The sequence below is a fragment of the Heloderma suspectum genome, chromosome 5 (assembly GCF_057233095.1).
Source record: "Heloderma suspectum isolate Gila_16-S chromosome 5, 16-S_ref, whole genome shotgun sequence".
Classification (NCBI taxonomy): domain Eukaryota; kingdom Metazoa; phylum Chordata; class Lepidosauria; order Squamata; family Helodermatidae; genus Heloderma; species Heloderma suspectum.
In genome coordinates this window covers 123,007,469-123,033,411 of record NC_139462.1, presented here as the reverse complement: position 1 = coordinate 123,033,411, position 25,943 = coordinate 123,007,469, and the positions used below count along the sequence as shown (strand labels likewise).

Below are 25,943 nucleotides of genomic sequence, written 5' to 3'. Positions count from 1 at the left end.
GTGTTCTCAGCCATGCCATATTAGTGCAATGCCAGTCTGCCAGGAAACCATAACGAATGACAAGAGGCTGAAGGGCACAGGTGCAGCGGGGTGACATTCGCACCCCATTGTCATCACTGCCATTGTCATTATAACTGCACCCCCCGCAAACACCCACACACAGTGCCTAATTTCATCATTGTGCAAGTACATGGGCTGGCACTGGTGCTTTCATGGTGTGACAAAGGAAAATACCACATTTTCCCTGGTATGAAATCATATAGGAAAAGCAGGGGGAAAGTGTGAAACAGCCACTGGAGGACAACAACAACATGTACAGGACCAGGAACATTCTGTGGTTGAGGAATGATGAACACACAACAAAACACCAGTGTAGAGACACCCTGAAAGAAGCCATTTGGCTAGGGGAATTCTCTCTCCATTTCCAGTCACCATTCTTCTTTTCCTCTTCCTCCCTACCCTATCCTGGTCTTTCTTTATCTTCTTTCTTCTATCCTGAGCAAGTCTTGGGGAATTCTCAAAGGGGATGGGGATGGGTAAGAGAAGTTCTGCCCTGTATTTGACTGAACTGTATTGACAAACAGACAAGAGGATTTGTTTTTCTCATTCTCCTCCTTACCCAACTCTTTAGGAAAAGTGGGTTCACGTGGTTGCAGATAAAGGAATCTGGGGCTATTTTGTTTGTCAGTTGTCATAATCCAGCAGTGGAATTACAAGCTTTAATAAAAACACGAATTAAATTCAGGGGGTGAGGTGGAGATAAATACAGCTCACTTATATAATCCTATGCATGTTTACTGAGAAATAAATCTCATTATGTTCAATGGCGTCTATTCCCAGGGAAGTATTCACAGGATTGCAGTCTAAGTTACTTTTGCAGGGAGGTTTGCAGCCTGATCCTCTGCATGTTTCCTCCGAAATAAGTCCTGAGCTGTCAGCATGGGGCTTAATAAACTGCCCACTCCATTCCATTCCACTGATGTGGCTACCTTTTCAGCCCAATCCTATGCATGTTTTGTAATTTGTGTTTTTCCTTTTTGTGTGGATTCTAGCTTCAGTGATAAGGGAAAGGCACTGGGTACATGCTAAAAAGGTGCTTTCTCCATTCTTCTAGGGCTGACCTAAGTTTTTTGCTTTGATATCTGTCTAGCTTAGGCCTTTGGAACACCACCTTTCATAGTCATGTTTTCAGCTGCTGTCAACTCCTGATCCTGCAGGTACTCAAGCTTGACTCTGACTTGGCTGCCTGTGGTACTGCATTGAAATTCTGATAGGAAATGGGCTGCTTCATTCTATGCCAGCTGAAGGTCTTAAAGGAAGCCCTCACCCACACACAAATAACATTTATTTATTTATTGTATGAAGATAAAACCAACAGCAAAGAATAAAACCATTACAGCATCATAAAACTAAATTAAACCAGCAGCAGAATAAAGGCATTCAAAACAGTTATTTAAATGCCTGGGAAAATAAAAAGGTCTTCACCTGGTGCCAGAATGACCGCAATGTAGGTGCCAGGTAAGCCTCTCTAGGGAGGGTGTTCCACAAATGGGGTGCCACCACTGAAAAAGCCCTCTCTCTTGTAGCTACCATTTGGCAGGGGCACCTGGAGGAGGGCCTCAGATGATTATTTATTTATTTATTTAATTTATAACCTGCCTATATACAAAATACTCTAGGTGGCCTACAAAGTTAAAAACAATTTAACAAAAAAAGACAATAAAAACAACACAGCATAAAAACAGTATATAACAGTTAACACAGAGGAATGAGCGTTCTAAGAAGGAAAGGCCTACCAAAATAACAGAGACTTATATCCCGCTCAAAAACCTTCAGCGAGGTCAGCAGGTACATTCCAACCGGAAGGTCATTCCACAACTGAGGGGCGGCAAAGGAGAAGGTCCCCTTGCGTGTGGCTGCCAGTCTCACATTAGGCAGCCACAGCAGAGAGCCCTCCGAGGCCCTTAGGTGGCGGGCTGGGACGTGGGGGAGGAGGTGCTCATTGAGATGATGATCTTAATATCCAGGTAGGTAAATATGGGAGGAGATGTTCCTTCAGGTAGCCTGGCCCCAAGGCATTTTGGACTTTAAACATTAAAACCAGTACTTTGAACTGGGTCCAGAAACAGACTGGCAACCAGTGCAGATGGAAATGTACTGGCATAATATGATCACATCAGCCAGTACCAGTTAGCTACCATAGTTTGGACTAAGTGAAGTTTCCAGACCATTTTCAAAGGCAGCCCCACATATAATGCACTGCAAGAATCCAACTCGGAGGTTACCAGGGTGTGAATAACTGTCACAAGCCTATCTCTGTTCAGGCAGGGTCATCATTGGCATACCAACCTAAGCTGATAAAAGGTGCTCCTAGCCTCCAAGGCCACCTGTGCCTCTAGTGACAATGAGCGATCTAAGAACACTCCCAAACTGAGAACCTGCTCCGTTAAGGGTGATGCAATCCCCTTCCAGAACAGGCTGAATGCCACTTAACCAGACAGATGGACCACTGTTCTTCGTCCGGATTGAGTCTCAAATTGTTGGCCCACTTCTAGTCCATTACCCTGCCCAAGTGCTAGTTCAGAACATCAACTGCCTCACCTGCATTAGATTAGTAGAGCTGGGTGTCATCTGCATATTGATACCAATATTGATATTGTTCCAGCTTTTGATACCATTGATCATGGTATCTCACTAGATCAGCTCTGTGAGGTGGGAATTGGGGGCACTGTGTTACAGTGGTTCCACTCCTACCTACAGGGCAGATTCCAGAGAGTGGTATTGGGGGATTCCTGTTCTACCCTGCGGCTATTAAGCTGTGGGGTGCCACAGGGTTCTGTTCTATCCCCCATGCTGTTCAACATCTATATAAAGCCGTTGGGTGAGGTCATTAGGGTTTGGGGGTGGGGAGTCACCATTACATTGACGATACTCTATTTCTCCTTGTTGCCCGAGTCAGCTGGGGCAGTAAAGGTGTTGGACCAGTGCCTGGAGGCTGCAATGGGGTGGATGAGGGCCAATAAACTGAAACTAAATCCTGACAAGATGGAAGCTCTGTGGACTGGTGGTACATGAGTCTAGGAATTGAGTAAGTGACTGGTCCTGGATGGGGTTGCACTCCCCCTGAAGGAGCAGGTGTGTACCCTGGGAGTATTCCTAGATCCTTTCCTGTCATTGGACCCCAGGTGGACTCCATGGCCCAGACTACTTGGGGCCAGCTTTGGCTGATCCGCCAGCTACAGCCTTTCCTGGACAGGGATAAGCTAGCCACAGTAGTACATGCGCTGGTAACTTCCTGAGTAGTCTACTGCAATGCACTTTAGCCCCTTCATGGATCACTGCCTTGTTGTGGCAAAGGGGCTTGCGTAACTCAGTGAAGCCATAAGCTATGCTGTGCAGGGCCACCCAAGACGGACAGGTCATGGCAGAGAATTCTGAGAAAATGTGGTCCACTGGAGAAGGAAATGGCAACCCACTCCAGTATTCTTGCCAAGAAAACCCCATGGAACGTATCACTAGGCTAAAAGAGATGATGCCGGAAGATGAGCCCCTCAGGTCGGAAGGTGTCCAATATACTACTGGGGAAGAGCAGAGGGAATTTCCAAGTAGCGCCAGAAAGAGTGAAGCGGCTGGGCCAAAGCCGAAAGGACACTCAGCTGTGGATGTGTCTGGTGGTGAAAAGAAAGTCCGTTCATTTGCTCTAAAGAACAATATTGTTTAGGAACCTGAAATGTAAGGTCAATGAATCAAGGTAAGCTGGAGGTGGTCAAACTATTGTAGCACTCATAGTCAACAAAAGGGTGGGAAAAGCAGTACTGGGGTACAATCTCAAAAACAACAGAATGATCTCAGTACGAATCCAAGGCAAACCATTCAGCATCACAGTAATTCAAGTCTATGCCCCAACCACTGAGGCCGAAGAAGCTGAGGTTGATCGGTTCTATGAAGACCTACAACACCTTCTAGAACTAACACCAAAAAAAGATGTCCTCTTCATCATAGGGGATTGGAATGCTAAAGTAGGAAGTCAAGAAATAACCGGGATAACAGGCAAGCATGGCCTTGGTGTACAAAATGAAGCAGGACAAAGGCTAATAGAGTTTTGCCAAGAGAACACACGGATCATAGCGAACACTCTTTTCCAACAGCACAAGAGGTGACTCTAGACATGGACATCACCAGATGGTCAATATTAGGGATGGATGGAACACTTACCTTCCATTCTGTTTCCGATGGGGGGGGGAGGCGCTCTGTCCCTCCCCCGGAATGCTCGACCGGGGGGGGAGGCGATCCGGTCCTCCCCCCCAGAATCCTGCCCGGCCAGCTCCGCTCCGCAGCCAAGCTGCAGAGCCGCCGGCCGACATCCGGCCACTGGGCAGCCCTGCAGGGATGCAAATGGCGGCTGTCATAGCCGCTGCCATTTGCGTCCCTCTATTTAGCTGTGATAGGCTACGTAAATATTTACGTAGCCTATCACGGCAGGGGGGAAAAAACCCAGTGTACGCAAATGGCGGTAGCCGCCATCTGCATACGCTGGTTTTTTTCCCCCCCGGCCGTGATAGGCTACGTAAATACTTACGTAGTCTAACATGGCCTCCGCAGGGATGCAAATGGCGTCCCTGCGTTAGCCATGATAGGCTACATAGGTATTTATGTAGCCTATCATGGCTATGAAGAGGAAGCGAATGGCGGCCGCAGGACGGCCGCCATTCGCAAGCAGCGCGGACGGGAGCAGGTAAGTGCTCCGTTTCGCACACCTTTTTTGGGTTGGGGGCGGCGGGGACTTCATCCCACGCACCTCTCGTGGGTTGGGGGGGTGGGGGCTTCGTTCCGCAATGGATTTCGGGGAGCCAAATGCACTGGCATTCGGCCTCACCGAGATCCGTCACAGAATTCTCTGACATCCCTAGTCAATATCAAAATCAGATTGATTATGTCCTTTGCAACCAAAGATGGAGAAGCTCTATACAGTCAATAAAAACATGACCTGGAGCTGACTGTGGCTCAGATCATGAGCTGCTTCTTGCAAAATCTCGGCTTAAATTGAAGAACATAGGGAAAACCACTAAACCATTCAGGTATGACCTAAATCATATCCCTTATGAATATACAGTGGAGGTGACAAATAGATTAGACCTGATAGACAGAGTGCCTGAGGAACTATGGGTGGAGGTCCATAACGCTGTTCAGGAGGCAGCAACTCAATCCATCCCAAAGAAAAAGAAATGCAAGAAAGCAAAGTGGCTGTCTGATGTAGGGATGTACAAAAGGTACTTACCTTTCCGCGGATTATGCTGATGCTGGGGGGGAGGTGTTCCGTCCCTCCCCCTGGAATCCTGGCCGGGGGGGAGGCGCTCCGTTCCTCCCCCCCGGAATCCTGGCTGGCTGGCTCCGCTCCGCAGGGATTCTGTGGAGCCGCCGGCCAGCTCCGCCAGCAGCCGGACATCCGACTGCTGGCTAGCAGGGACACAAATGGTGGCGGCCGTAGCCGCCGCCGTTTGCGTCCCTGCAGACAGCCGTGATAGGCTACTTAAATGTTTACGTAGCCTATCACGGCTGATTAAAAAAAACTAACAGTGCGTATACAAATGGCGGCGCCCATGGGCGCCGCCATTTGCGTTCCTTATTTTGGCACATCTTAGTCTACGTAAACATTTACGTAGACTAAGACGGCTAAAATAAGGGGAACGTAATTAGCGTAGATGCTATGCTATTTGCATTCCCCTTATTTTCGCCATCTTAGTCTACGTAAATGTTTACGTAGACTAAGACGTGCCAAAATAAGGAATGCAAATGGCGGTGCCCATGGGCGCCGCCATTTGCATACGCACTTTTTTTTGTTTTTAAATCAGCTGTGATAGGCTACGTAAACATTTACGTAGCCTATCACGGTGTTTTTTCAAAATCTAGCTGTGATAGGCTATGTAAATCTTTACGTAGCCTATCAATTGTTTTTGTTTTTGTTCTTTTTTACCTGGAAATGGCAGCGGCGGCAGCCGGTCGGAAGACCGGCCACTGCAGCTGCCGCAGCTGAACCACCACCGGAGCCGCCGCCGCCAGGAAGATCCGCCTAAGGTAGGTCCCTTCCCGGGGAGGCGGGAGGCCATTCCGCCACCGATTTCGGAGAGCACCCGAGATCCATGGCGGAACTTTCGTACATCCCTAGTCTGATGAGGCTTTACAAGTAGCTGAGGAAAGAAGGGAAACGAAAAGCAAGGGAGAAAGGGGAAGATATATCCAACTGAATGCATAGTTCCAGGGAATAGCAAGGAGAGACAAGAAGGCCTTCTTAAATGAACAATGCAAAGAAATCGAGGAAAACAATAGAATGGGAAAGACTAGAGATCTTTTCAAGAAAATCGGAGATCTCAAGGGAACGTTTTGTTCAAAGACAGGCATGATAAAGGACAAAGAAGGCAGGGACCTAACAGAAGCAGATGAGATTAAGAAGAGGTGGAAAGAATACACAGAAGAACTATACAGGAAAGATCTGAATGTCCCTGATAGCCATGATAGTGCGGTCACTGAACTTGAGCCGGACATCCTCAAGAGTGAAGTCAAGTGGGCCTTAGGAAGCATTACTAACAACAAAGCTAGCGGAGATGACAGTCTTCCAGCTGAGCTATTTAAAATCCTAAAAGATGATGCTGTTAAAGTGCTGCACTCAATATGCCAACAAATTTGGAACACTCAACAGTGGCTACAAGACTGGAAAAGGTCAGTTTACATTCCAATTCCAAAGAAGGGCAATGCCAAAGAGTGTTCAAACTACCACACAATTGCGCTCATTTCACATGCCAGCAAAGTTATGCTCAAAATCCTACAAGCTAGGCTTCAGCAGCATGTGAACCGAGAACTACTGGAAGTACAAGCGGGGTTTTGAAGAGGCAGAGGAACTAGAGATTAAATCACCAACATTCGCTGGATCATGGAGAAAGCAAGAGAATTCCAGAAAAACGTCTATTTCTGCTTCATTGACTACGCTAATGCCTTTGATTGTGTGGATCACAACAAACTGTGGCAAATTCTGAAAGAGATGGGGATACCAGACCACCTTACCTGTCTCCTGAGAAACCTGTACGAGGGTCAAGAAGCAACAGAAAGAACCAGACATGGAACAACCAATTGGTTCAAAATTGGGAAAGGAATACGACAAGGCTGTATATTGTCACCCTGCTTATTTAATTTATATGCAGAGTACATGCTTATGCATAATAAGGAGGAGGTAGAGGAGAGTTGCACAAAACAAAACATTTGTTTTTATGAAGAGTTGCTGGAGGATGGAAAAATTAGGAGGGATTGTTGTATGGAGGGGAACATATAATGGGTAGGGGGAGACTGTAAGTGCTCAGTTGTGAAAGAAAAGCATTCTGCATATGCTCAGAGGCACTCTATATTTAAGAACATAAGAAGTGTAAAGGAGATGACCTAGTTAGAACAGAGGCTGTGGTAGGTAAGGGTTAACTGAGTAAGGCATTTCTTTTAGGTAGTATTTTATTGTTTTATTGTAGAGAGGAGTAGGATCCAGCGAAGATGTGCAACCACAGACACGTAGGCTAAAGGGGACAAAGCTGGAAGCTCAAAGCTGACAGCGCCAGTCCGGAGTTCTTATCTTGATTCCAGGCTGTAAACCATCCCAGCCTGCCAAAGGAGTAGCCCACCTGGGAAGGTGTGAAAATGACATCTCATCCTCCTTGGGAGGACGGAGGGCCCGAGTTAGGAGCTGGGTGGGAAATAGTATAAGACAGATAGGAGAGCCTCCAACCTTTATCCTTTGGGTTTTTTCATCCAGTCTGGGTGGAAGGTTCTCATATGCTGGCAAAGACGAAGGATCCTACTTTGGTGTGTAAGTAGTTAGGGCAGGTAGAGTTTGTAATTTTAGCCTATGTTGGGTTTCCAGCCAGAGAATTGGTTCTTGGGTATCTCTCTTTGTATTGATGTTTCATTACTCTTCCCATTCCCTCACCTCTAACTTGTAAATAAACATCTACCTCGAAATGTATGCTGCTATTCCTTTCATGGGTCAGTGCTAAATTCTGTGGCTACTGTTTCCTCCAAGAGGGCTGGAGGGAGATTGGAGAATTCCTCTAACGCCTGGTAAGAGGAGGGCTGAAGAGGTGGCGGCAGTGGGGTGAAAGGGGTCTGGTTGAGCCCCTGCATCCTGTCCTCCTTTACAAGAAGAACTGTGCTGCATCAGGCAAAGGACATATAGTCCAGCATTCTTTTCACGCACTGGCCAACCCGTTGCCCATAGGAAACACACAAGCAGGACATAAGTGCAAAAGTACCCACCCACGCATGTTCCCCTGCTGCTAACATTGGTGCAATGTAAATACATTCTAGTAATTCTAAATTTCCATGCATATATTAGGGATGTGCACTGAATTCAAATCAAGTTTGAAGCCCAAGCAGAATCGGGCAGTCTTTATGTCTCAAAATATAACATTTTGGTTTAGCTTCACTAAATGCTGCAGGAGGAGGGAGGGGTGTGATTCAATGACTTACAGGTACACCTTCTAAACCTAGGGTACATTTTTACTGTGGGCTCCCATCACTGTGCTGTAGGGTAGGGCAAGGATGGGACCATGAGATGACCATTCTTCCAGTGCCAGCACACTTCATTATGAAAAAGCCTTAAACTGGATTTCAAGCATCATAATTCCCTAACCCTTGTTCCTATTCTTCTGAAACTTTGCAGGTTCTTTGCCTGGGGACACCCCTATGACCTGTGCATTTTCATACAAATTTACCCCCAAACCATGGGGGGAATGGGGGGAAGTGAAGGGAAAGCAAATCACTCCCTGCCCTGAATTGGAGAGCTCCCCTTCCACATGAACTGGTGCAATTACCATTCTGAAACTTTGCTGGTTTCTTATTTAGGAACACCTCTAAGGTGTCTGTAATTTTCAGAACAATGGTCCACAAGGAATATAGAGAGATAAGTATGTCCTCTTTTGGAAACCCTCAAGGCTACCCTTGCACAAAAACTCCTGTGGCTATCATTTTACAATTTGGCAGACATGATCCCCTTGGATGGAGCAACAAATTGTGAAATTTTCATCCAATTCTTCCAAGAAATAATAAAGAAATTGGCAGTTCCCTTTAAAAGGAAATCAAAATATAAAGGCACATACCACAAAAGACTCTGCACCTATTTTTCTGACATTAGGTAGGTGTAATCCCCTCCAAAGGGGCTACTATGCTTGCAATTATCATCCAATTCTGACTAAGAGAAAAAAGTTACAGTGGTTTTTTTTAAATTCCCCATGATAGTCAACATGAGGCACAAAGCCTCGGTTTTCTACTGAGCTGAAGTGGACCGACTCCAGATTGGACGGAGCAGAAGCAGGGTCTGAGTTGAAGTGGGAGGTCAGTGCATGCCACTAATGTAGGTATGTATCTGTGTGTATTTGTGTGTGTGTGCGTGTGTGTGTATGTATACACACATATATTAGAGGTGTGCACTGACCTCCGCTTCAACTCTGACACACACACACACACATAAAGATAGCAAGAACAACAAGAGTATTAAATATTTAAGCTTTACAGCTTCTGCCCTCATCAGTAGCTGTGCTGTTCAATGAATAGCAGGAGTGGCAGTTTGGAATGCCTGGAGATGAAAATAAAGGTATGACTGGTAAAATGCTTACGAATTGTCCTCCAGATAAAGGCCATTGGGACTAGGAGTTCTAAGAGTTCTCAGTCTATAGATCCAGAAATTTCCCCTTTTGTCAAGCATGTCATTGTGTTTTGTTTATTCTTTTGGAAGCAACTGTCAGTCTGAGAGACTATGTGAAGGTGAATTGAAATGTCTTGCAACAGGCTGATCCAGTTTTTTGGTAAGAATCGCAGATTTGTGGTTATGGAATCTTGTTCTTAGGTCTGTTGTAGTTTTCCATACATATTGCATATGACCTCCATTTTTTAACATTCAATTAAATAAACCACATTAGTAGAAGTGCATGTTAATGCAATATGTTTTGTTAGTAACTGTGCTCCTGAAAGAAGTGGTTTCTTGGAGGTAAGTGCAGGTAATGCAACACGTTGATTTACAATGGTATGATCCTGGCTTGCAAGTATCTTGTTTAAGTGCAGCTTTAACTAACAATTTACACAGACGGGGGCCCCATCTACACCGGGCTTTTACTCTGGGGCGGGTGTGAATTGAGGTCCCTCGTGATAGATGGCAGCTGAGACTTCGCAGCCATCCGTGGTTTTCGCCTGGAAAAAGCGGAGTTCCAAGGAGTCGTTTTACTGCAATTTTGGAGGTTTGCGGTGAGTTCCCCCGTGGTTTCAGGCCATCTGTTCCTTCCCTGAACTGACTTCGCATCTTACCATGGGTGTGTTGTAGGCATGTGTAGTGCCTGCATCACTCTGTGATGCCCCTTTGCTCCCCCATCCCTTTGCAGCTGTGCAGTTACAGAGGCACAGAGGGGCGTTTTCATTTATTTAATCATACTTTCGCACATTTTTGCAGCTTCGTATCTTCACAATGGTTGCTTTTGGACTCAGTACCCAAGGGCTGGGGAGGGTCTTGGGAGAGGAACAACATTGCTCCAGGCACCATTTCAAAGTGATGGCTAGGCACATAGCACTCATACTTGTGAGTGCGAACCATCATGAGAATCTCAGGCTGGGGAACTGACAGACTGATGATGCGGAAATGAAGGAGCACAAAACACCCAATTTTTACCTAAAACAGGGTCAGAAAGACACAGCAGAGCCCCTAAAATATAAAACAGCCACTGAAGTGTTGCACCCCCACACTCATGGGGCTGCACAGCTGCACATTTCAGTATAATGGCAAAAAAAAGAAAAGAAAAAAGGGCATGGCGAGTCTCTTAGGGAAGCATACAGTATATCGCCAGTGTATCGCAGGGCATGGTGATTCGAAGGTGCATTGCTGTGCAGTTGCTACGGGGTGGGGGGTCAAAGCAGTGCTATATAGATGGGGCCTGGGTGGTTCTGTGAATGCGTTGCAGGGTGGAGAATTAATGGCTTCCTTTAAACAAGCGCAGTAGGATATAATAGGGTAACTGTCTTTAATTCACTTGTGGTAATTAGGGGCAGCAGGATGGTAGTCCACAACAAATGGAATGTGATTTTCTTTCAAAGAGTTAGCCTTTACAGCACAAAGAAGGGTATCCCTGGATATTACTGATGCTCGATTCATATTGTAGTCAGTGATGTGACTAGGGTATCTGCATCATTGGAGATGTTCTTCAAGTTTGTTACATCTTCTTGAGAAGTTTTCTTTGTCATTACAAATGCATTTTATCCTAAGAGCCAAAATATATATAATGCAGAACTGCTTCCTACTAGCCTAGCATTTGGTGGCATTGCATTGACGATATATTTGTCATCTGGGATTATGGAAGGGATACTTCAAGATTTTTACTAATTTTATCAACACTATCGACCCAATGATAAAGTTTACCAGTAACACCACAACTGAAAACCCAAAATTACCTTTCCTGGATGTCCTCTTAACCACTGAAAACCATCAAATTGTCATAGACTTATATTATAAACCTACAGATTCCTACCTGTAACTTAACTTCCAGACATGTCATCTGAGCCATCTAAAGAAGAACATTATATATAATTTCTCTTCTCTGGGAAAGGGCTAAACCTTCATATAAGAGGAAGTTGGTATAAGCATACCAGTGGATGTGGCTACTATCTGAGAACCCAGAAGCAATGTGCAGTCAACATAAGCTGTTCATCTGCCTTCCCTCCAAGTCTTTAGGGTGGAGTCATCCCATTGATTGCAGGTACTCTGACCACCCCCCAATTACAGAGGCCCTCAGCCTTCATCACTTGCATCTTACCTCCATTCAGCTTTGGTTTTCCAGCTGCAAGTGTTGGGTGAGTTTATAGATGATCATCATGTTCCATATCTTGTCAAGCTATTGCTGCCTGATGGGCTGCTGAGGAGATTTCCAATTTCTAACTACACAAAATTTAGCCAATGGTTTATAAACTTGTCAATAGACTGTTATGAAGGAAACCAGGGTTATCCTGTTTGATACAGCTGGAAACCATCACTTTGGGGTTGACACTAGGCCTCAAGTGAATGAGTACTGAAAGACACCAGCAACCATCCTTCAGCATTGTTGGACATTCCCATCAGAAATGAAAAAAGGCCCCAATTTGGCTTCAGTGGAGGCACTTGTTTTGTAAATGCTACATATGATAAACTAAAACTGGAAGTTTCCAGGACAGATCCTACTAGGACACTGTTATTGTCTTTAAATGGGCACACACACACACACACACACACTTTTGTATGTCTTATTGATAATAGGCACACCAACAGTCAAGGTTCACAAGTCAGGATTTCCCAAAGTATAAGTCACACAACCATACTGAGATTGCTGACAAAGAAGAGTGCAAACCCAGTTACATCTGGCTGAAAATAAAGTTGCAGTTGGGGCCAGAAGAGAAAGTAGGACAATGTCTGCACACTGGAGCTGAATGTCTGCACACTGGAGCTGAAGAGAGATGTTAGCCGGCGGCTCGGTGGTAGGGGAGGCACTGTACACTCCTGAGAGAGTTGGCCACCAAAAATGTGGTTCCTTTCTAAAATCTTTGCTTAAGCCAAAGCAGCTAAGGTGACAGCAAAGGGATCATGCCTAATAAGCCTGCAGAACATGTACACAAACATAAATCTACTCAAAACTGCAAATATCCAGTAGCCTTGGAGGATAAAATGCTAAATGTAATCATGTAATCATGGGGTTGGACTCAATGGCCTTGTAGGCCCCTTCCAACCCTACTATTCTATGATTCTATGTATGCATTTGCCAGCCTTCCCGGTACTTAATTAAATCAGTCACCAGATGAAAGACCTGAAAGTTTTCAATGCTGCAAAAAGAACACAGTCTTTGAATAGCTGAACTCTCAGCAACCCTTTTGCTGAGTGCCCATCCCATATTGCCCTCTTTTACATTTGAGATGGTTCTTCTGGCTAAGAGTTGTCACAACCCCATTGTTTCAATCCAGATTGACTACTGTCACCACCTGGGTAGTCTTCCCGCAATATCTTTGTGGCTTTGTAATGTCAAAGAATTACAAATTCAACAGAAGCATAGTTTCTAAATCATGAGAAGTAATAGTTCCACTCTATTCTGAGATGGTCAGACCTCACATCGAATACTGTGTCCACTTCCAGACACCACACTTTTAAGGAGGATTCAGGTGAACTGGAATGAATTCAGAGAAGGGCAACAAAGATGATCAGGGGATTAGAAACTCTTTTGAGGAAAGATTGAAAGAACTCCGTATGTTTATCCTTGAGAAGTGAAGACTGAGGGGGACATGATGGCACTTATCAAGTACCTAATGGGCTGTCACACAGAAGAGGACCACAACTTGTTCTCTCTCATTCAAGACTGTAGCCCATGAAATAATGGGCTTAAGTTACAGGAAGGCAGATTTCATCTGAACTTTAGGAAAAACTGGTCAGGGCAGTCAGACAATGAATCCAACTGCCTGGGGAGGTGGTGGGCTCTCCATCGCTGGAGGTATTCAAGCATTGACTGGACAGCCATCTGTCAGGGATGCTTTAAACTGGATTCCAGCACTGAGCAGGGATTGAACTCAGTGGCCTAAATGGCCCCTTCCACGCCTATCATTCTAAATTTCCCTGTTCTTGAAGAAGTCTGTACGTGTGTGTGTGTGTGTGTGATTGGATTTCCTCCTGCCAGATGCCCTGTTGCCAAAGTTAAAAGATCCCTTAATGAATGTGTATTTTGAGAATATGTGCAAGTTTGTACACATGTCTAGAGAAGCACATTCAGATAAATGAGCACAGAGGAGAAAGCAATACAGTACAGTAAGATATAGAAAGCTATAGGGGTGGTAGGGGAAGCATGTTGAGTACAGAAGCAGGTGGATATAACCAGTGACATTTCTAGGTAATGTGTATGTGATAAGGCAAGATGGAAATACTGTTGGTGGGTGATTCATTGTTAGAAATGATGGTGTTCAGTCTGTTCTCGATGGGATTGCTCCACTGAAAGAATCAGGTTTGCAGTCAGCGTGTAACATTAGATCTCGACTTATTTTTGGATGCCCAAGTGGTATCTGTGGCACAAAGTCCTTTCCACTAGCTGCAGCTAGTGCACCACCTGTGGCTTCTCTTTTACACAGAAGCCTACCCATAGTTATCCATACTCTGGTAACATCCCATGTGTGTGTGTGGGGAGATCTTCATGACAATGGAATGAGAAGTGCGTTGGAGTATTACTTGGATTTTCATGGAATTGGCTTTAGTCCGTGAGGGACACATAAAGGAAGAAAAGCCGAGTGTAGCGTACCTTTAAAATCTGGTTTTCACAGGTCACACAGTGCTTGAAAGGACTTCCTGTGTGAAAGGACTTCCAGGTGGGGTTGGGGGAGTAGAACTGAACATCATCAAACTGGCAGGTGCTGCTCAAACAATGAGAGAGGTTTGTTTCTCACCCCTGTCTAGGCTCCCCCCCGCCCCGTTACTACATTATTATGAATGGAAAGTAACTAATTCACAATTCTGAAAGCTAGAAACAGTCCGGTTTTCTATGAAGAAGCCAAAATCCCCGATTCTCGAGTGCAGAATCTGAAGGCACCCGAGAGCATCCCCCCCATTTCGCCCCATTCCAGCAATCTGCCGTGAAGTTATTTGTCCCACCCCCTTTTTGCCAAAGTGCAGTTTTCCATGAAGAAACCAAAATTCCCAATTCTCAAGTACAGTATCTGAAGGCTCCACCTGAGAACATCCCACATCCCCAATTTCTCCCCATTCCAGCAAACTGTGGCAGAATTCTAGCTTCCATCCCCTTTCTCCCTGCTCACACTGATAAGCTTCTGTGTTCCCAAGACCGCTCTAGATCACTAGAGCAATAAAGCCCTTATTCGCATCAGAGAAGCTAAATAAGGAGACGTCAGAGAAGCAACTTCACAAAACATCGAAAAAACAATTTAACACATCATTGGAGCAGTGATTTAACATAATATCCAAGAAGCAAAGTAATGCAAACATCACAGTGCATCATAAGTGCATCACTGAGGCTAATTACTCCAACTGAAAAGGAAGTGCAGAGTGATTCTGAAGGCTTGAAAGAGTGGTCAAGGCTTTGATGTGCTGGAAAGGCAGGCAGGTTATTCTAGGTTACCAAGGGCACAGGTAGGTGAAAGACACACCCCTAGGAACATCCCCATCATACCGAATTTAAAGCAGAGGGATGGGCACACATCAGCTGAACCGCAGGGGAGCTGAATTAAAGTAAAACAACACAGTAAAAGTTCTCTGCAAAAATGCCACTTCCCCACAGGTAAACTCTGGGGTGGCTGCAGAGTGGCCATGACATCATGTGACCCTAATGACTTTAAACCACATCAGCATCGGAGAAAACCTCCCATGTAAATGGGTCCTTTGATTACTACAATGCGTTATATGTGGGGTTGTCATTGATGACAGTTTGGAAATGGCAGTCGGTGAAAAATAGCGTGTCTTGCTAATTAACAGGGATTGGGCATATCTCACCAGTTTTAATACTGGCACTCATTCCTTTTCCAAGCACAATGTAAGGTTCTGGTTTTAAATTTTAAAGCAGGGGTGGGAAACCTATGATGTTGTTCCTGACGTTGTGGTGGTCCAATTCCCATCAGCCCCTGCCAGCATGGCCAATGGTTAGGGATTATGGGTATTGTATTCCAGCAATATCTGGAGGGCCACACATTCCCCACCCCTACTTTGTAAACTGCCCAGACAGCTTCGGCTATTGGGTGGTATAGAAATCATCATCGTCATCATCATCATCATCTTGGCCCCCAAGTACTTCACAAACTACATTCTTTGAAAAGAACCTGTCCAAGTATTAAGGTCTTGTTGGAAGACCCTTCTCTGAGTTCCCCCACCTTTGGATACAAGAGTGGAAGTGTAGGGTTACATTCTTTTCTGTAATGGCACCCCAACTTTGGAATGGTCTTTCCAGGGAAGCTAACCTAGAACAGCCTGATGTTCATCTGGTGCTAAGTGAAGAACTGCTTAATTGGCCACACATTTTTGATTGGTGACCTTATCAAAAACCAAGAAAGTAACTAGTTAAGCTTCTCACATATACCATTCGTTTGTATTAAGAATACAAAAAAGATAGGAAAACCAACTCATAAGATGAATTACTATAACTTATTTAAACTCCTTGAGAATAAGCCAAAAAGGGAGGGGGAATCTAGATCTAAAAGAAAGCCAAAAAAGCTATGTAGTGGTAGGGTCTCTATAGATACCTATCATACCTATCATACCACCATAACCTTTAAGGATAGCATAATAGCTAATCGGATTTACAAGAAGAGTAAGGAGTTATTCTTAAGGGGCATAATAGTTACCAGATATTTTAAAAATTTGGCACACCCTATGCCCCTGTTAAGTGTATGCCCAAGAGGGATAGACAGGACTATTTCGGTCCTTGTGAATGAGAAATCTATTGAAGAAGACCTTATTAATATGAAGGTAACCCTAGAAGATCAGTTGATAGAAAGCTAAATGGTTGCCTTACAGGGAATATAAAGGGTAATGACCACGTAACAGATAGGATCAACTCTGATTTTAATTGGTCAGAAGTTGAGGTGGAAACTAACCTCCTTTCCTCTTTTGGCAATCTACCAATGCGTGAGCTAGTATCCTTGATAAATCGCTTTGAATGTTTGGTGGCTACTCTGAAGGACTTAAAGTGGGCTTCTCACTCTAAAGAGAAGACAGAGAATGACCAACTTCTCATTTGTAGTTCATCAAGGAAGACACTGGATGAAGACAAAAATGAACCCCCACTGGAACCCAACGTAATAGTAAGGAAGAGAGCCCCCATTTCAAATTTGATTGTTCCCTCAGATGACCCTGAATTTTGTATGATAGTTGAGGATCCCCTAATGAATAAGGAGAGTAACTTTTCTGAACAGCTGTTTACTGAGGGGGCCAAAGCATGACGAGCCTCAGACCAGCATATGCAGGATACAATAAAACCTTTGGAAATCATCTCATGGAATGTAGCAGGGTGGGCACGCTGTAAAAGTCACGACCACTCCCTCTTTCAGCAGAAATACGATATAAGATGATCACCACAATGATCTGGACTGATCTGGAACATTATCTCGAAGATCTAATAGCAGACAATGTTGTAGATAAGGTCCTTTTAGGGGGGGATTTTAACGCCAGACTGGGCCCAAATGATCATTTTCTTTATGCTAAATATAAGGTGCCTATTGCGGACAACAAGGAAGAACATCTCTATTCCCACTATTCTCGCTTCTCTAAAGATGGCACGGCAAACTATGCTGGTATATGCCTTGCTAGAATGGCTGAAAGACTGAATTTTACTATTTTGAATGGATCTACCTTAGGGGATTATCCAGGGGATTTCACATTCATGGCTGGAACAAGACGTAGTACGATTGACTACATGTTAACCGATGAAAGTTTACTCCCTCTTGTTAAGAACCTTCAGGTGCTACCTGTATTTGTGGGAGACCACTTACCACTTCTGCTCCGTATGGATCCTTTAGAATGCCAGTTGTATCCTAAGATCCAGTCCGGGGCTTATATAACACCTACCCAGCAATGGGGTGTCGTGCTAAATGGTCACCCCTACTCAAGCAGAAGTTGAAGGCAGCTTTAGAGGACGAAGGCATGTTAGAGTGCCGCACAGCTATAGCGGAAAGGCCAGTGGGGCAGGAGCCAATAACTGCCTACAATAACTTATTGCTGTTATTGAATCCAATACTGACTCACGATGCTGATTTACAAACAAAAAGAGTAATTAGGCATTCAAAGCAGTGGTTTGATATGGAATGCCAGGAAGCAAAAAAGGCGCTCAATTCTGCATATTACTCTTATAAGGCTGCAGCAAGGTCAGATCTCTCGAGCCTTCTTAATCAAATATTAGAGAAAAAGAGAGCTCATAAACAGATAGTGGCCCAGAAGAAGAAAGATGACATCAAAGCAACATGGGTACGGCTTATACAGGCAGCCAGAGACAAGAACTCTTCAGTCTTCTGGAAACTGACGTCAAAATTTTCTCCTAAGGATGCCTCCCCTTTAGATTCCTTAATCACACCTGATATTTGGGAAGCATACTTCCAGAAGATACATTTTGAGGCTGCTTGAGAATTTCATACAGAGAAGATGGCTGATCTCCCTGAATGGTCTCAAGTTTCTGATAAAGAAATTAAGTCACTGATTAATCAACTTAAGAGAGGGAAAGCCCCAATATTCCTCCTGAACATTTGAAAAACAACATTGATTGGTGGGCTCCCCCCTTGGCATCGTTATTTACTTACTGTATATTGATTATTCAGGGCATATCCCAAAGGAATGGAGACAGGAGATAATAATTCCAATTTTTAAGAGAGGGAGGAGGAATGGTCCAGCCAATTATAGACCAATTACTTAGCCTGCTCAGCATAATTGGCAAACTTTGTGCAAGCCACTTGTTAGATAAACTTAAATTATGGATTGAACAGGAAAATCCATTGGCTGAGGAGCAGGCTGGATTTAGGGAGGGTAGATCAATCCAGGATCACAGCTTAATTCTGCAACATTTAATAGAGAAGTACGCGGCTAAAACCACGGTTTCACTATATGCAGCATTCATCGATCTTAAGACTGCATTTGACTCTATATCTAGAGAAAGATTATGGGAGAAACTTGAGGTCACATCCATCGATCGAAGGCTTTTATATTTAATGCGAGCCCTATATTCTAACACATCTTTAAGTCAGATGCAATAGCATTGGACATCTTACCGACTCCATTATAACATCAAAGGAGTGAAACAAGGATGAGTTTTGGCACCTTTATTATTCACTTTTTATATTAACGACGTGATCAGTTGTCTAAATACCCCTGATATATTCCCCCCCCCTTTAGCCGATAGAAAGATTCCTGCAGTCTTATATGCCGATGACATGGTATTACTCTCCAGAACTCCTATGGGTCTCAGAAGAGCCCTACGGGCATTTAGTCTCTATTGTAATGAGAATCAGTTGGAGATTAACTAACTACCAAAAAACAAAGATGATGTCTTTCAGGAAGCGTCCTAAAATTAGGATATGGAGTATTAATGGACACAGAGTGGAGCAGGTGACATGCTTTAAGTATCTGGGGGTGATGTTACAATCTTCAGGGGCAAGGAATGTCCATCATGAGTATGTGGCCAGGATTGGCCAAAGATCTGCTCAGGCTATATTAAAAAAAAATTAACACTGATGGAGGGCAATATATACCTGCTGCCCTTAAATTATATCAGACCAAAACACTATCTCAGCTTCTTTATGGAACAATTCTAGGCCCAACATCCTCTTGTTTTGCCCCATTAGAAAGAGTTCAATCCAAATTTATAAGGGCAATTTTCCGTATGCCCAGTTGTGTTTCTAATGCTAGTATGCGTTTAGAATCTGGCCTGTTTAAAATAGAGGCTAAGGTAAGCCTTGCCTCTATTAACTTTTGGCTCCAATTAAATTATTGCCCGCAAGGATTAACTTCTTTAATTCCTCGGGACAGCTTTTGTTCTTCTTGGCTAACTGCAGTCCATCAAAAGATTACATTGCTGGGATTCTCTCCACAGACTCTCCTAACAATGGGATTGGATAAGGTGATGGTAACTACCAAACAGAGAGTGTTAGATACGGAACGGCAGTGTGATATTAGCAGAGTACCAGACTTTCTGGCACCGGAGGACATCAGAAACACTGTAAAAATGGCAGCCTATGTATTGTTTTTGGAGTCTCCTACTCTCCGCAGGGCTTTCTCTTTAGCCAGATGGCGAGTACTCCCCTCAGCAGTGCTGGAGGGGAGATATAGTAAGACTCCAATGGCAGAGAGGATTTGCCCTTGCGGTGTTGGAGTGGTTGAAACAACCAAACATGTTATCTTTTCTTGTCGACTTTATCAAGAAATCCGTGTAAAGTTTATTTCTCCTCTGCTTAGAAAGTTTCTGGGCAGATCTGATGTTGAGGTTGCCAGGAAGCTTCTTTTAGGTGCTAATATGCAGTTAACAGATCCTTGTGCAAGGTTTTTTGCAGCCGCCTGTAAGATCCATGGGGATATAGTATATAATGCTTTAAAATCCTAATAATATTAATTTTAATATTATTATTATTATTATTATTGCATTTATATCCTGCCTTTTTTCCTCTTGCAAGGAACCCAAGGTGGCTTACGCTATCCTCCTCCTCCTCTCCATTTTATCCTCACAACAACAACCCTGTGAGGTAGGTTGGGCTGAGAGTGTGTGACTGGCCCAAAGTCACCCAGTGAGCTTCCATGGCTGAGTGGGGACTAGAACCCAGATCTCCCAGCTCCCAGTCCAACACTCTTGCCACTACACCACACTGTAATAGGTAATCTTAAATAATGTTTTATTGTTCATTTATTGTTTATATTGTTCACTTATTTATTGTTTGGGAACATTTCAGTTTATTGTGACATTTTTAGATTGTTTATACATAGGAGCTGGTCGTGGACTGTACTATTAAAAGTCTAAGATTGGTGACCTGTTATTTTTTAATCTTCATTGTTATTTGGTAAATGCTGATGTTCTATTTGTATCTATTATTTCTGTGTGGGTTTTTTCTTTGTTTATTTATTGTGCTTTGTAAACCTATCCGGGAGTCCCTTTTTGGACTGAACAGCAGTACACCAGATATTCTAAATAATTTAAATAATCCCTAGAAAGTCTTGGCATATAGTCTGAAAAACACTGTATTTGGAAAAGTCTGCAGAAATCTGTAATCTTTCTTGAATAACACACATGTGTATTTTAGATTATGATATAACATGTGAAATGTTTAGATTATGATATAACATGTGAAATGTTTGTGCCTGTACAGGAATAATTCCCAGAGCACTCCTGTGGCAAGACTGGTCCTAAGAGTCCAATTATGTCAGTTGATCCATATTCATACACCAGGTAAGCTTTTAAATTATCTGGGTAGAATTTATCTTCAGGTTAGTTAAAGAAGTGAAGATAAAAGAGAAAGAGAGAAAAACCAAACCCTAGTGTCTAAGGGCAAATATTTCTTCTTCTTTTCCATATGAACCACTTCTTATGTATGCCACACACACACTCAGGAGGATTTAAGTTTCTGTTCAGGGATGGAAGCAAACCAGACAGAGATTGCCAATAGAGAGTTTAACTATGCATATCTACACATTTAGCACAACTATGAAGGGGCTCTACACATGTATATCAATGCACATGCATACCAACTGGGCCAGGATTCCGCCTCATGTGGATAATCTTTATACGTATATGTCGGTACATGCATAGAGGCCCTTCACACACTGGCCGAAGGCACAGCCAGTGGGCAAGTTAGTGGCTGGAGGGTGTGGCCTCTGGGCACAAGCCCCTCCCCCCTTCAGTGCATGGGGGCTGTTTCTATGAACACCCCTTATGTTAATATGAAATGGATACTAATGAAGAACATGAAACTTTATGCCTGTTATGTCATGAGAAAATAATTGCTAATTTGTAGTCACACTTTTCCAATGGGGACTCTATATTTCTGCCATTCCTTTCATGGATATCCTTGCAGGAAGGTAACTGAACTTTAAAAATAAATGCAGCTCAAATGTGAGTCACTATGACAAGATGAGTAACCAGTTAGGGCCAACCTTAGGGGTGATTGCCCAGAACACCGAGCTGAGCCGAAGGGGTGCCAAGCTTAGCTCAGTGGCTGTGTTTTTTGAATGTCCTGTCTGCAGTGAGTGAGGGTGGCAGAAAGCAAGTGTCTGTAACCTTTCTTTTAGGTTCTACAGGTTGTTTGGGTACTAACTACAAAAATGATCTTTCTTCAATTAGCTTTAAAGTAGGTTTCTTTTTTAATTCACATTTTGATGTCATTTGTGCTAGATAAAAATCAGCAGATTTTGAGGAAATGTTACCAAGGTCTTAGAACTTCAAATACTATAAACACTATAATTACTATATACATAATAATAAAATAAAGCCATAGGCTGTAAGAGGTCAGCTGGATACTTTTTTTATTTATAACTTTTCTTTATTATTTTTAAAGATAAAAATAATGGATATTCTAAAGTAAAGAATGCTTACCAAAAGATGGGAACTGCTAGAAAACAAAAAAAATATTATAAGTAAAACCTGTGATAGTTCTGCTGTGTTGCATAGTGCACTACCACCGCTCCGAATGTGGCTTTTTGAACTCTGGCTTGTGCAAACTGTAGCACAGTGGCTGAGAGATGAAGGTTTTGAGAAATGTCATTCTCAATGGACATCACACCTGCACCAGGGTCCATAAATCCTCTGGGTGGCTCTGCAAAACTCATGGGGGGGGGCACCAAAGGCACTCCTCACCCAGGGTGCTATTGATCCTAGGGGCCGGCCCTGTAAGCAGTATGCTCAGCAAAATTATCAAGTAGAATCAACAATATTGATTTTCTGGGGTGAGACATTTTTAGTATGAAAAAAATATATTCCAACTGGGTAAACTATTATCTCCTCCGAGGTGATGATTACTGGGGACACCAAATGCTGCCATGGACCCTTGAGGAGTTCAGGGTTTTTTTTAAGCTACAGTTGCCCACATGTGTAAGCTTGTATATCAAATAGAGCACACTGCAGTTGTCATGCTGCATGTTTTTGCCATCGTTCATACTCCAAAAAAATAACCTCACCACCTGCTTTAAAAGTACTTGTACTTAATATAAAATTGAATATGAAACAAAAGTTGACATTAACAGAAGATAAAAAGCACACAGACACAAGAATTTAAACAACAAAATGGAACATGAAAGGAGAAAGCCCTGGAGGCAATACCATAAAAATGACTGTTTTCACTTTTTTCATATTACTCCTTAAGATCAAGCACGTGCCTGGGGTTTCCTCCCAAAATTGGCTTTGTAGTTCTAGCAATCCTGAAGTTTCTCACCTCTAGAAAAGATGCAGATCATCAATAATCAAACATGAGCTAGTTGATCACATTTCTGAAGCCAATGTAATACTGACTGTAACAGAATAGCATCGTAGTTGGCCAAGAACACGCATCACTATGTTTAAGATGGTACAGTAACAGATTAAGTTTATGCCAGAATAAATTCATTAATCTTAGGTTCTGCAAGATTCTTTTTAGATTACATTGTGTAACACAGAACTACATACTTGGGAAGTTCACAATCTGATTACACAGAAAGGCTGATTGAAGATGCTTTACATGTTACTCATGACTATTTTAAAACCACCTCTCCAGTAATATATTACGAAGCCATACACTACTGTAGACACAGGCCTTGCTTGCTGTAAATATGTATTTTCTCACTATAGGTTTCTTAACACCCATGACATTAACTGAAATGTTACCTTTTAATGTAACATTCAGGAGACACAAGACAGAGGCTCAAGAGGCAAGAATCCTCTTTTAGATCTAGTACAAGGTAAAAATACATATTTCCAAAAATGCGTTCTTGAAGCTCAACCTATCAAATCCAATGATCTCTTAAGTTATCTCCTAGCCCATGCAGTGCCAGCTCCTTACATTCCTCTCAACAAGCTATCAATATGACCCATTTATTTCAGCTTTTTACAGGAACCTAGCGAGATTTCCTTTAATTCTAGCAAGACCAAAGAGATTTGTTTACATCTGCTACATAATGAATTACTTTTCGTTATATATCACTTATCCAAACAGGTTAATACATTTTTTGGCTTAGAATGCACTGGTATTCAAAAGCAGAAGATGAATTACACCAGCATCTGTATTACCTTCAGTTACATAGTTGTGGTCTCTAAGAAAACCATGGTTAATTTTCCGTGTGTCCGTGTCCTCGCCCATTTACAGCAGGATTACTCAGCATGCCTATCCGCAGTGGCCTGACAGAATCAGCAGAGGTCGTCACAAGAGCACCATCCATGCTGCCGCTGCCTTAGCAGAGGCAAGAAACAGACCAGATTCTAGTGCACAGCATAATGAGAGTTAGTGATGCAGCAAATATTTGATAGTGAATGATCTTTTTTTGTTGTTCGTGTTCGAAAAAGAAGAAGAGGGGGGAGAGAGAGAGGGAGCAGACAGAAGAGCAGTCCCAGAAATCAACAATGCAAAATTCAAAATGCCAGACGGAGTCCAGATTCAGAGGAAAGAAGCACTGCTGTCGTGATTTTTTTAATCAGCTGCTCTTTAAACAAGCTCCTGTGTACACCCTGATCCAATAGCTTGCTGCTGAGAAATCTTGCTAGATGTAAAGAAAGTCGCAGGTAACAGATTGCAGCAAATGTTGCCTGGTGGAAGCTCTGTGATTGCTGTTGTAGCTACTGCTGTCATCTGCCTCTGTTGCATCTGAGCAAGCCCCTCCCAGCCAGTCTCTCACTATCCAGCCTGGCAGGATTTTCATGGAAGTAAAACCGAAAAATGAGAATGCAGCTAATGATTTTAGCTCTAGTGGCTGGGAACTAGGGCCTGAAATTTGAAGAAGAAGAAGAAGAAGAAGAAGAAGAAGAAGAAGGAAAAGGAGGAGGAGGAGGAGGAGGGAAGGAAGGAAGGAAGGAGGATAGGATTGTGAAATAGGCTTCACATGTTCCATGCACAGTGCTGGTCAAACCTTTCATAAGCAGCAAAACCAAATTATGTAATCTAAGAACATGCTTTAAATTATGAATTCCACTGAAACAGCCTAAATCCTGCTCATTCACAAATAAACTGCTCTAGATTATCCAGTTTTAGGACAAAACTAATTAGATCTTATTCAATCTTTGTTACAGTCTTGCTAATTGCTCTTCTCTTGTGGTCACATCTTCCATCCTGCATTACATTCCAGACTTGGGTTTGCAGGGACAAGCAGAAACAGTCCCTTGCTATATGCCATTACAAATGAAATGGTTTCTTTATGACAAATTACTTGTTAGCATTTTCCACTTCACCAACAGAGCAATGAAGATGAGCCTTCAGTGCAACCAAAGGAAAAAAAGTTCAGATACACAATTTTTATATGGCTCAGTCCTGCAACAGTGACAGACATAGATTTACCAAAGAGTTGCTCACTAAAACCAATTGTAATATCCATAGGTATATAGATGTGTCTGACCAATTCAAGCTTTACATTTTTATTTCCACAGTTTTGGAATTCAGATTGTTTACTTTCATACAATCACGTAACTCAAATATTACATAATTCAAATTATTCAGATATTTTGGGCAATCTGCTCAGTTTACAACCAGCCGTTAGATATGTATGGCTGAGTGCAATGACTGTTGCATGTGCAGCCTGATTCGATGTGTGAATAGAGAAGTAAAGAAAAGGATCAGTGGGGGAAATGGGTGAGAGGAGTCATGCTTTCTGCCTTTCAATTAAGTGAAAGGTTTAAAGGAGCAGGAGGGATCTCTACATTACAACTCCACAACTCTTGGGTAAGGGCAGATAAGATGCCTGGTGGAGGAACGCAACAAGAGATGCAGTTACTGCAGCTTCATTTGGTGCATTTAAAAACATGCACATCTCCAGGAAGTAACATAATTTCCAAATAAAACATTGTAATTTTTTTAATTACACAAGCACAGTCAAACTATATAGGTAAGAAAGAAAGGTTAAACAGGATTCTAGGACTATGTCTGAACAATGTTATCATTTGTAAAATCAAGACAATTTGTCCAACCATATGGAATTTGGTACAGAGAATTTCCATGGTGAGTGCTATAAGCTATTCATTAAAAAAAAAAATCTAATAAGAAATGGGTGAAATATAGCAAGTTTAAAATTCCCCTATGAAGTACAAATATATCCCGTTTGTATTTGTGTGACTTAGCTTTTACCATGTTAAATGCTCTTTAAAATTCAAGGAAATTACATGGGATTTGCCTTCTTAGCTTGGTAACTATCTATTTTGTATAGAAGTTCCCATTTAAGTTAATTAGTTAAGAGCAAGCCATATTGCAATGCATGCTCATTGCCAGATTGA

At 42.9% G+C, this 25,943-nt stretch overlaps 1 protein-coding gene across 2 annotated transcripts in view; it reads right to left on the bottom strand.

Annotated features, from left to right (window-relative positions):
* Nucleotides 1–24,340, bottom strand: part of PPP2R2C (protein phosphatase 2 regulatory subunit Bgamma) — a 276,527-nt gene extending 252,187 nt beyond the window's left edge. Inside the window, exon 1 of one of the 2 annotated variants that reach the window (XM_084859919.1) lies at nucleotides 23,757–24,340. In XM_084859919.1, the coding sequence (XP_084716045.1) occupies nucleotides 23,757–23,826 (70 nt within the window). In that variant the 5' untranslated portion in view covers nucleotides 23,827–24,340. The remainder of the gene's footprint in view (nucleotides 1–23,756) is intronic. The other variant, XM_084859920.1, reaches the window with a different exon arrangement.
* Nucleotides 24,341–25,943: the final 1,603 nt, after the last annotated feature.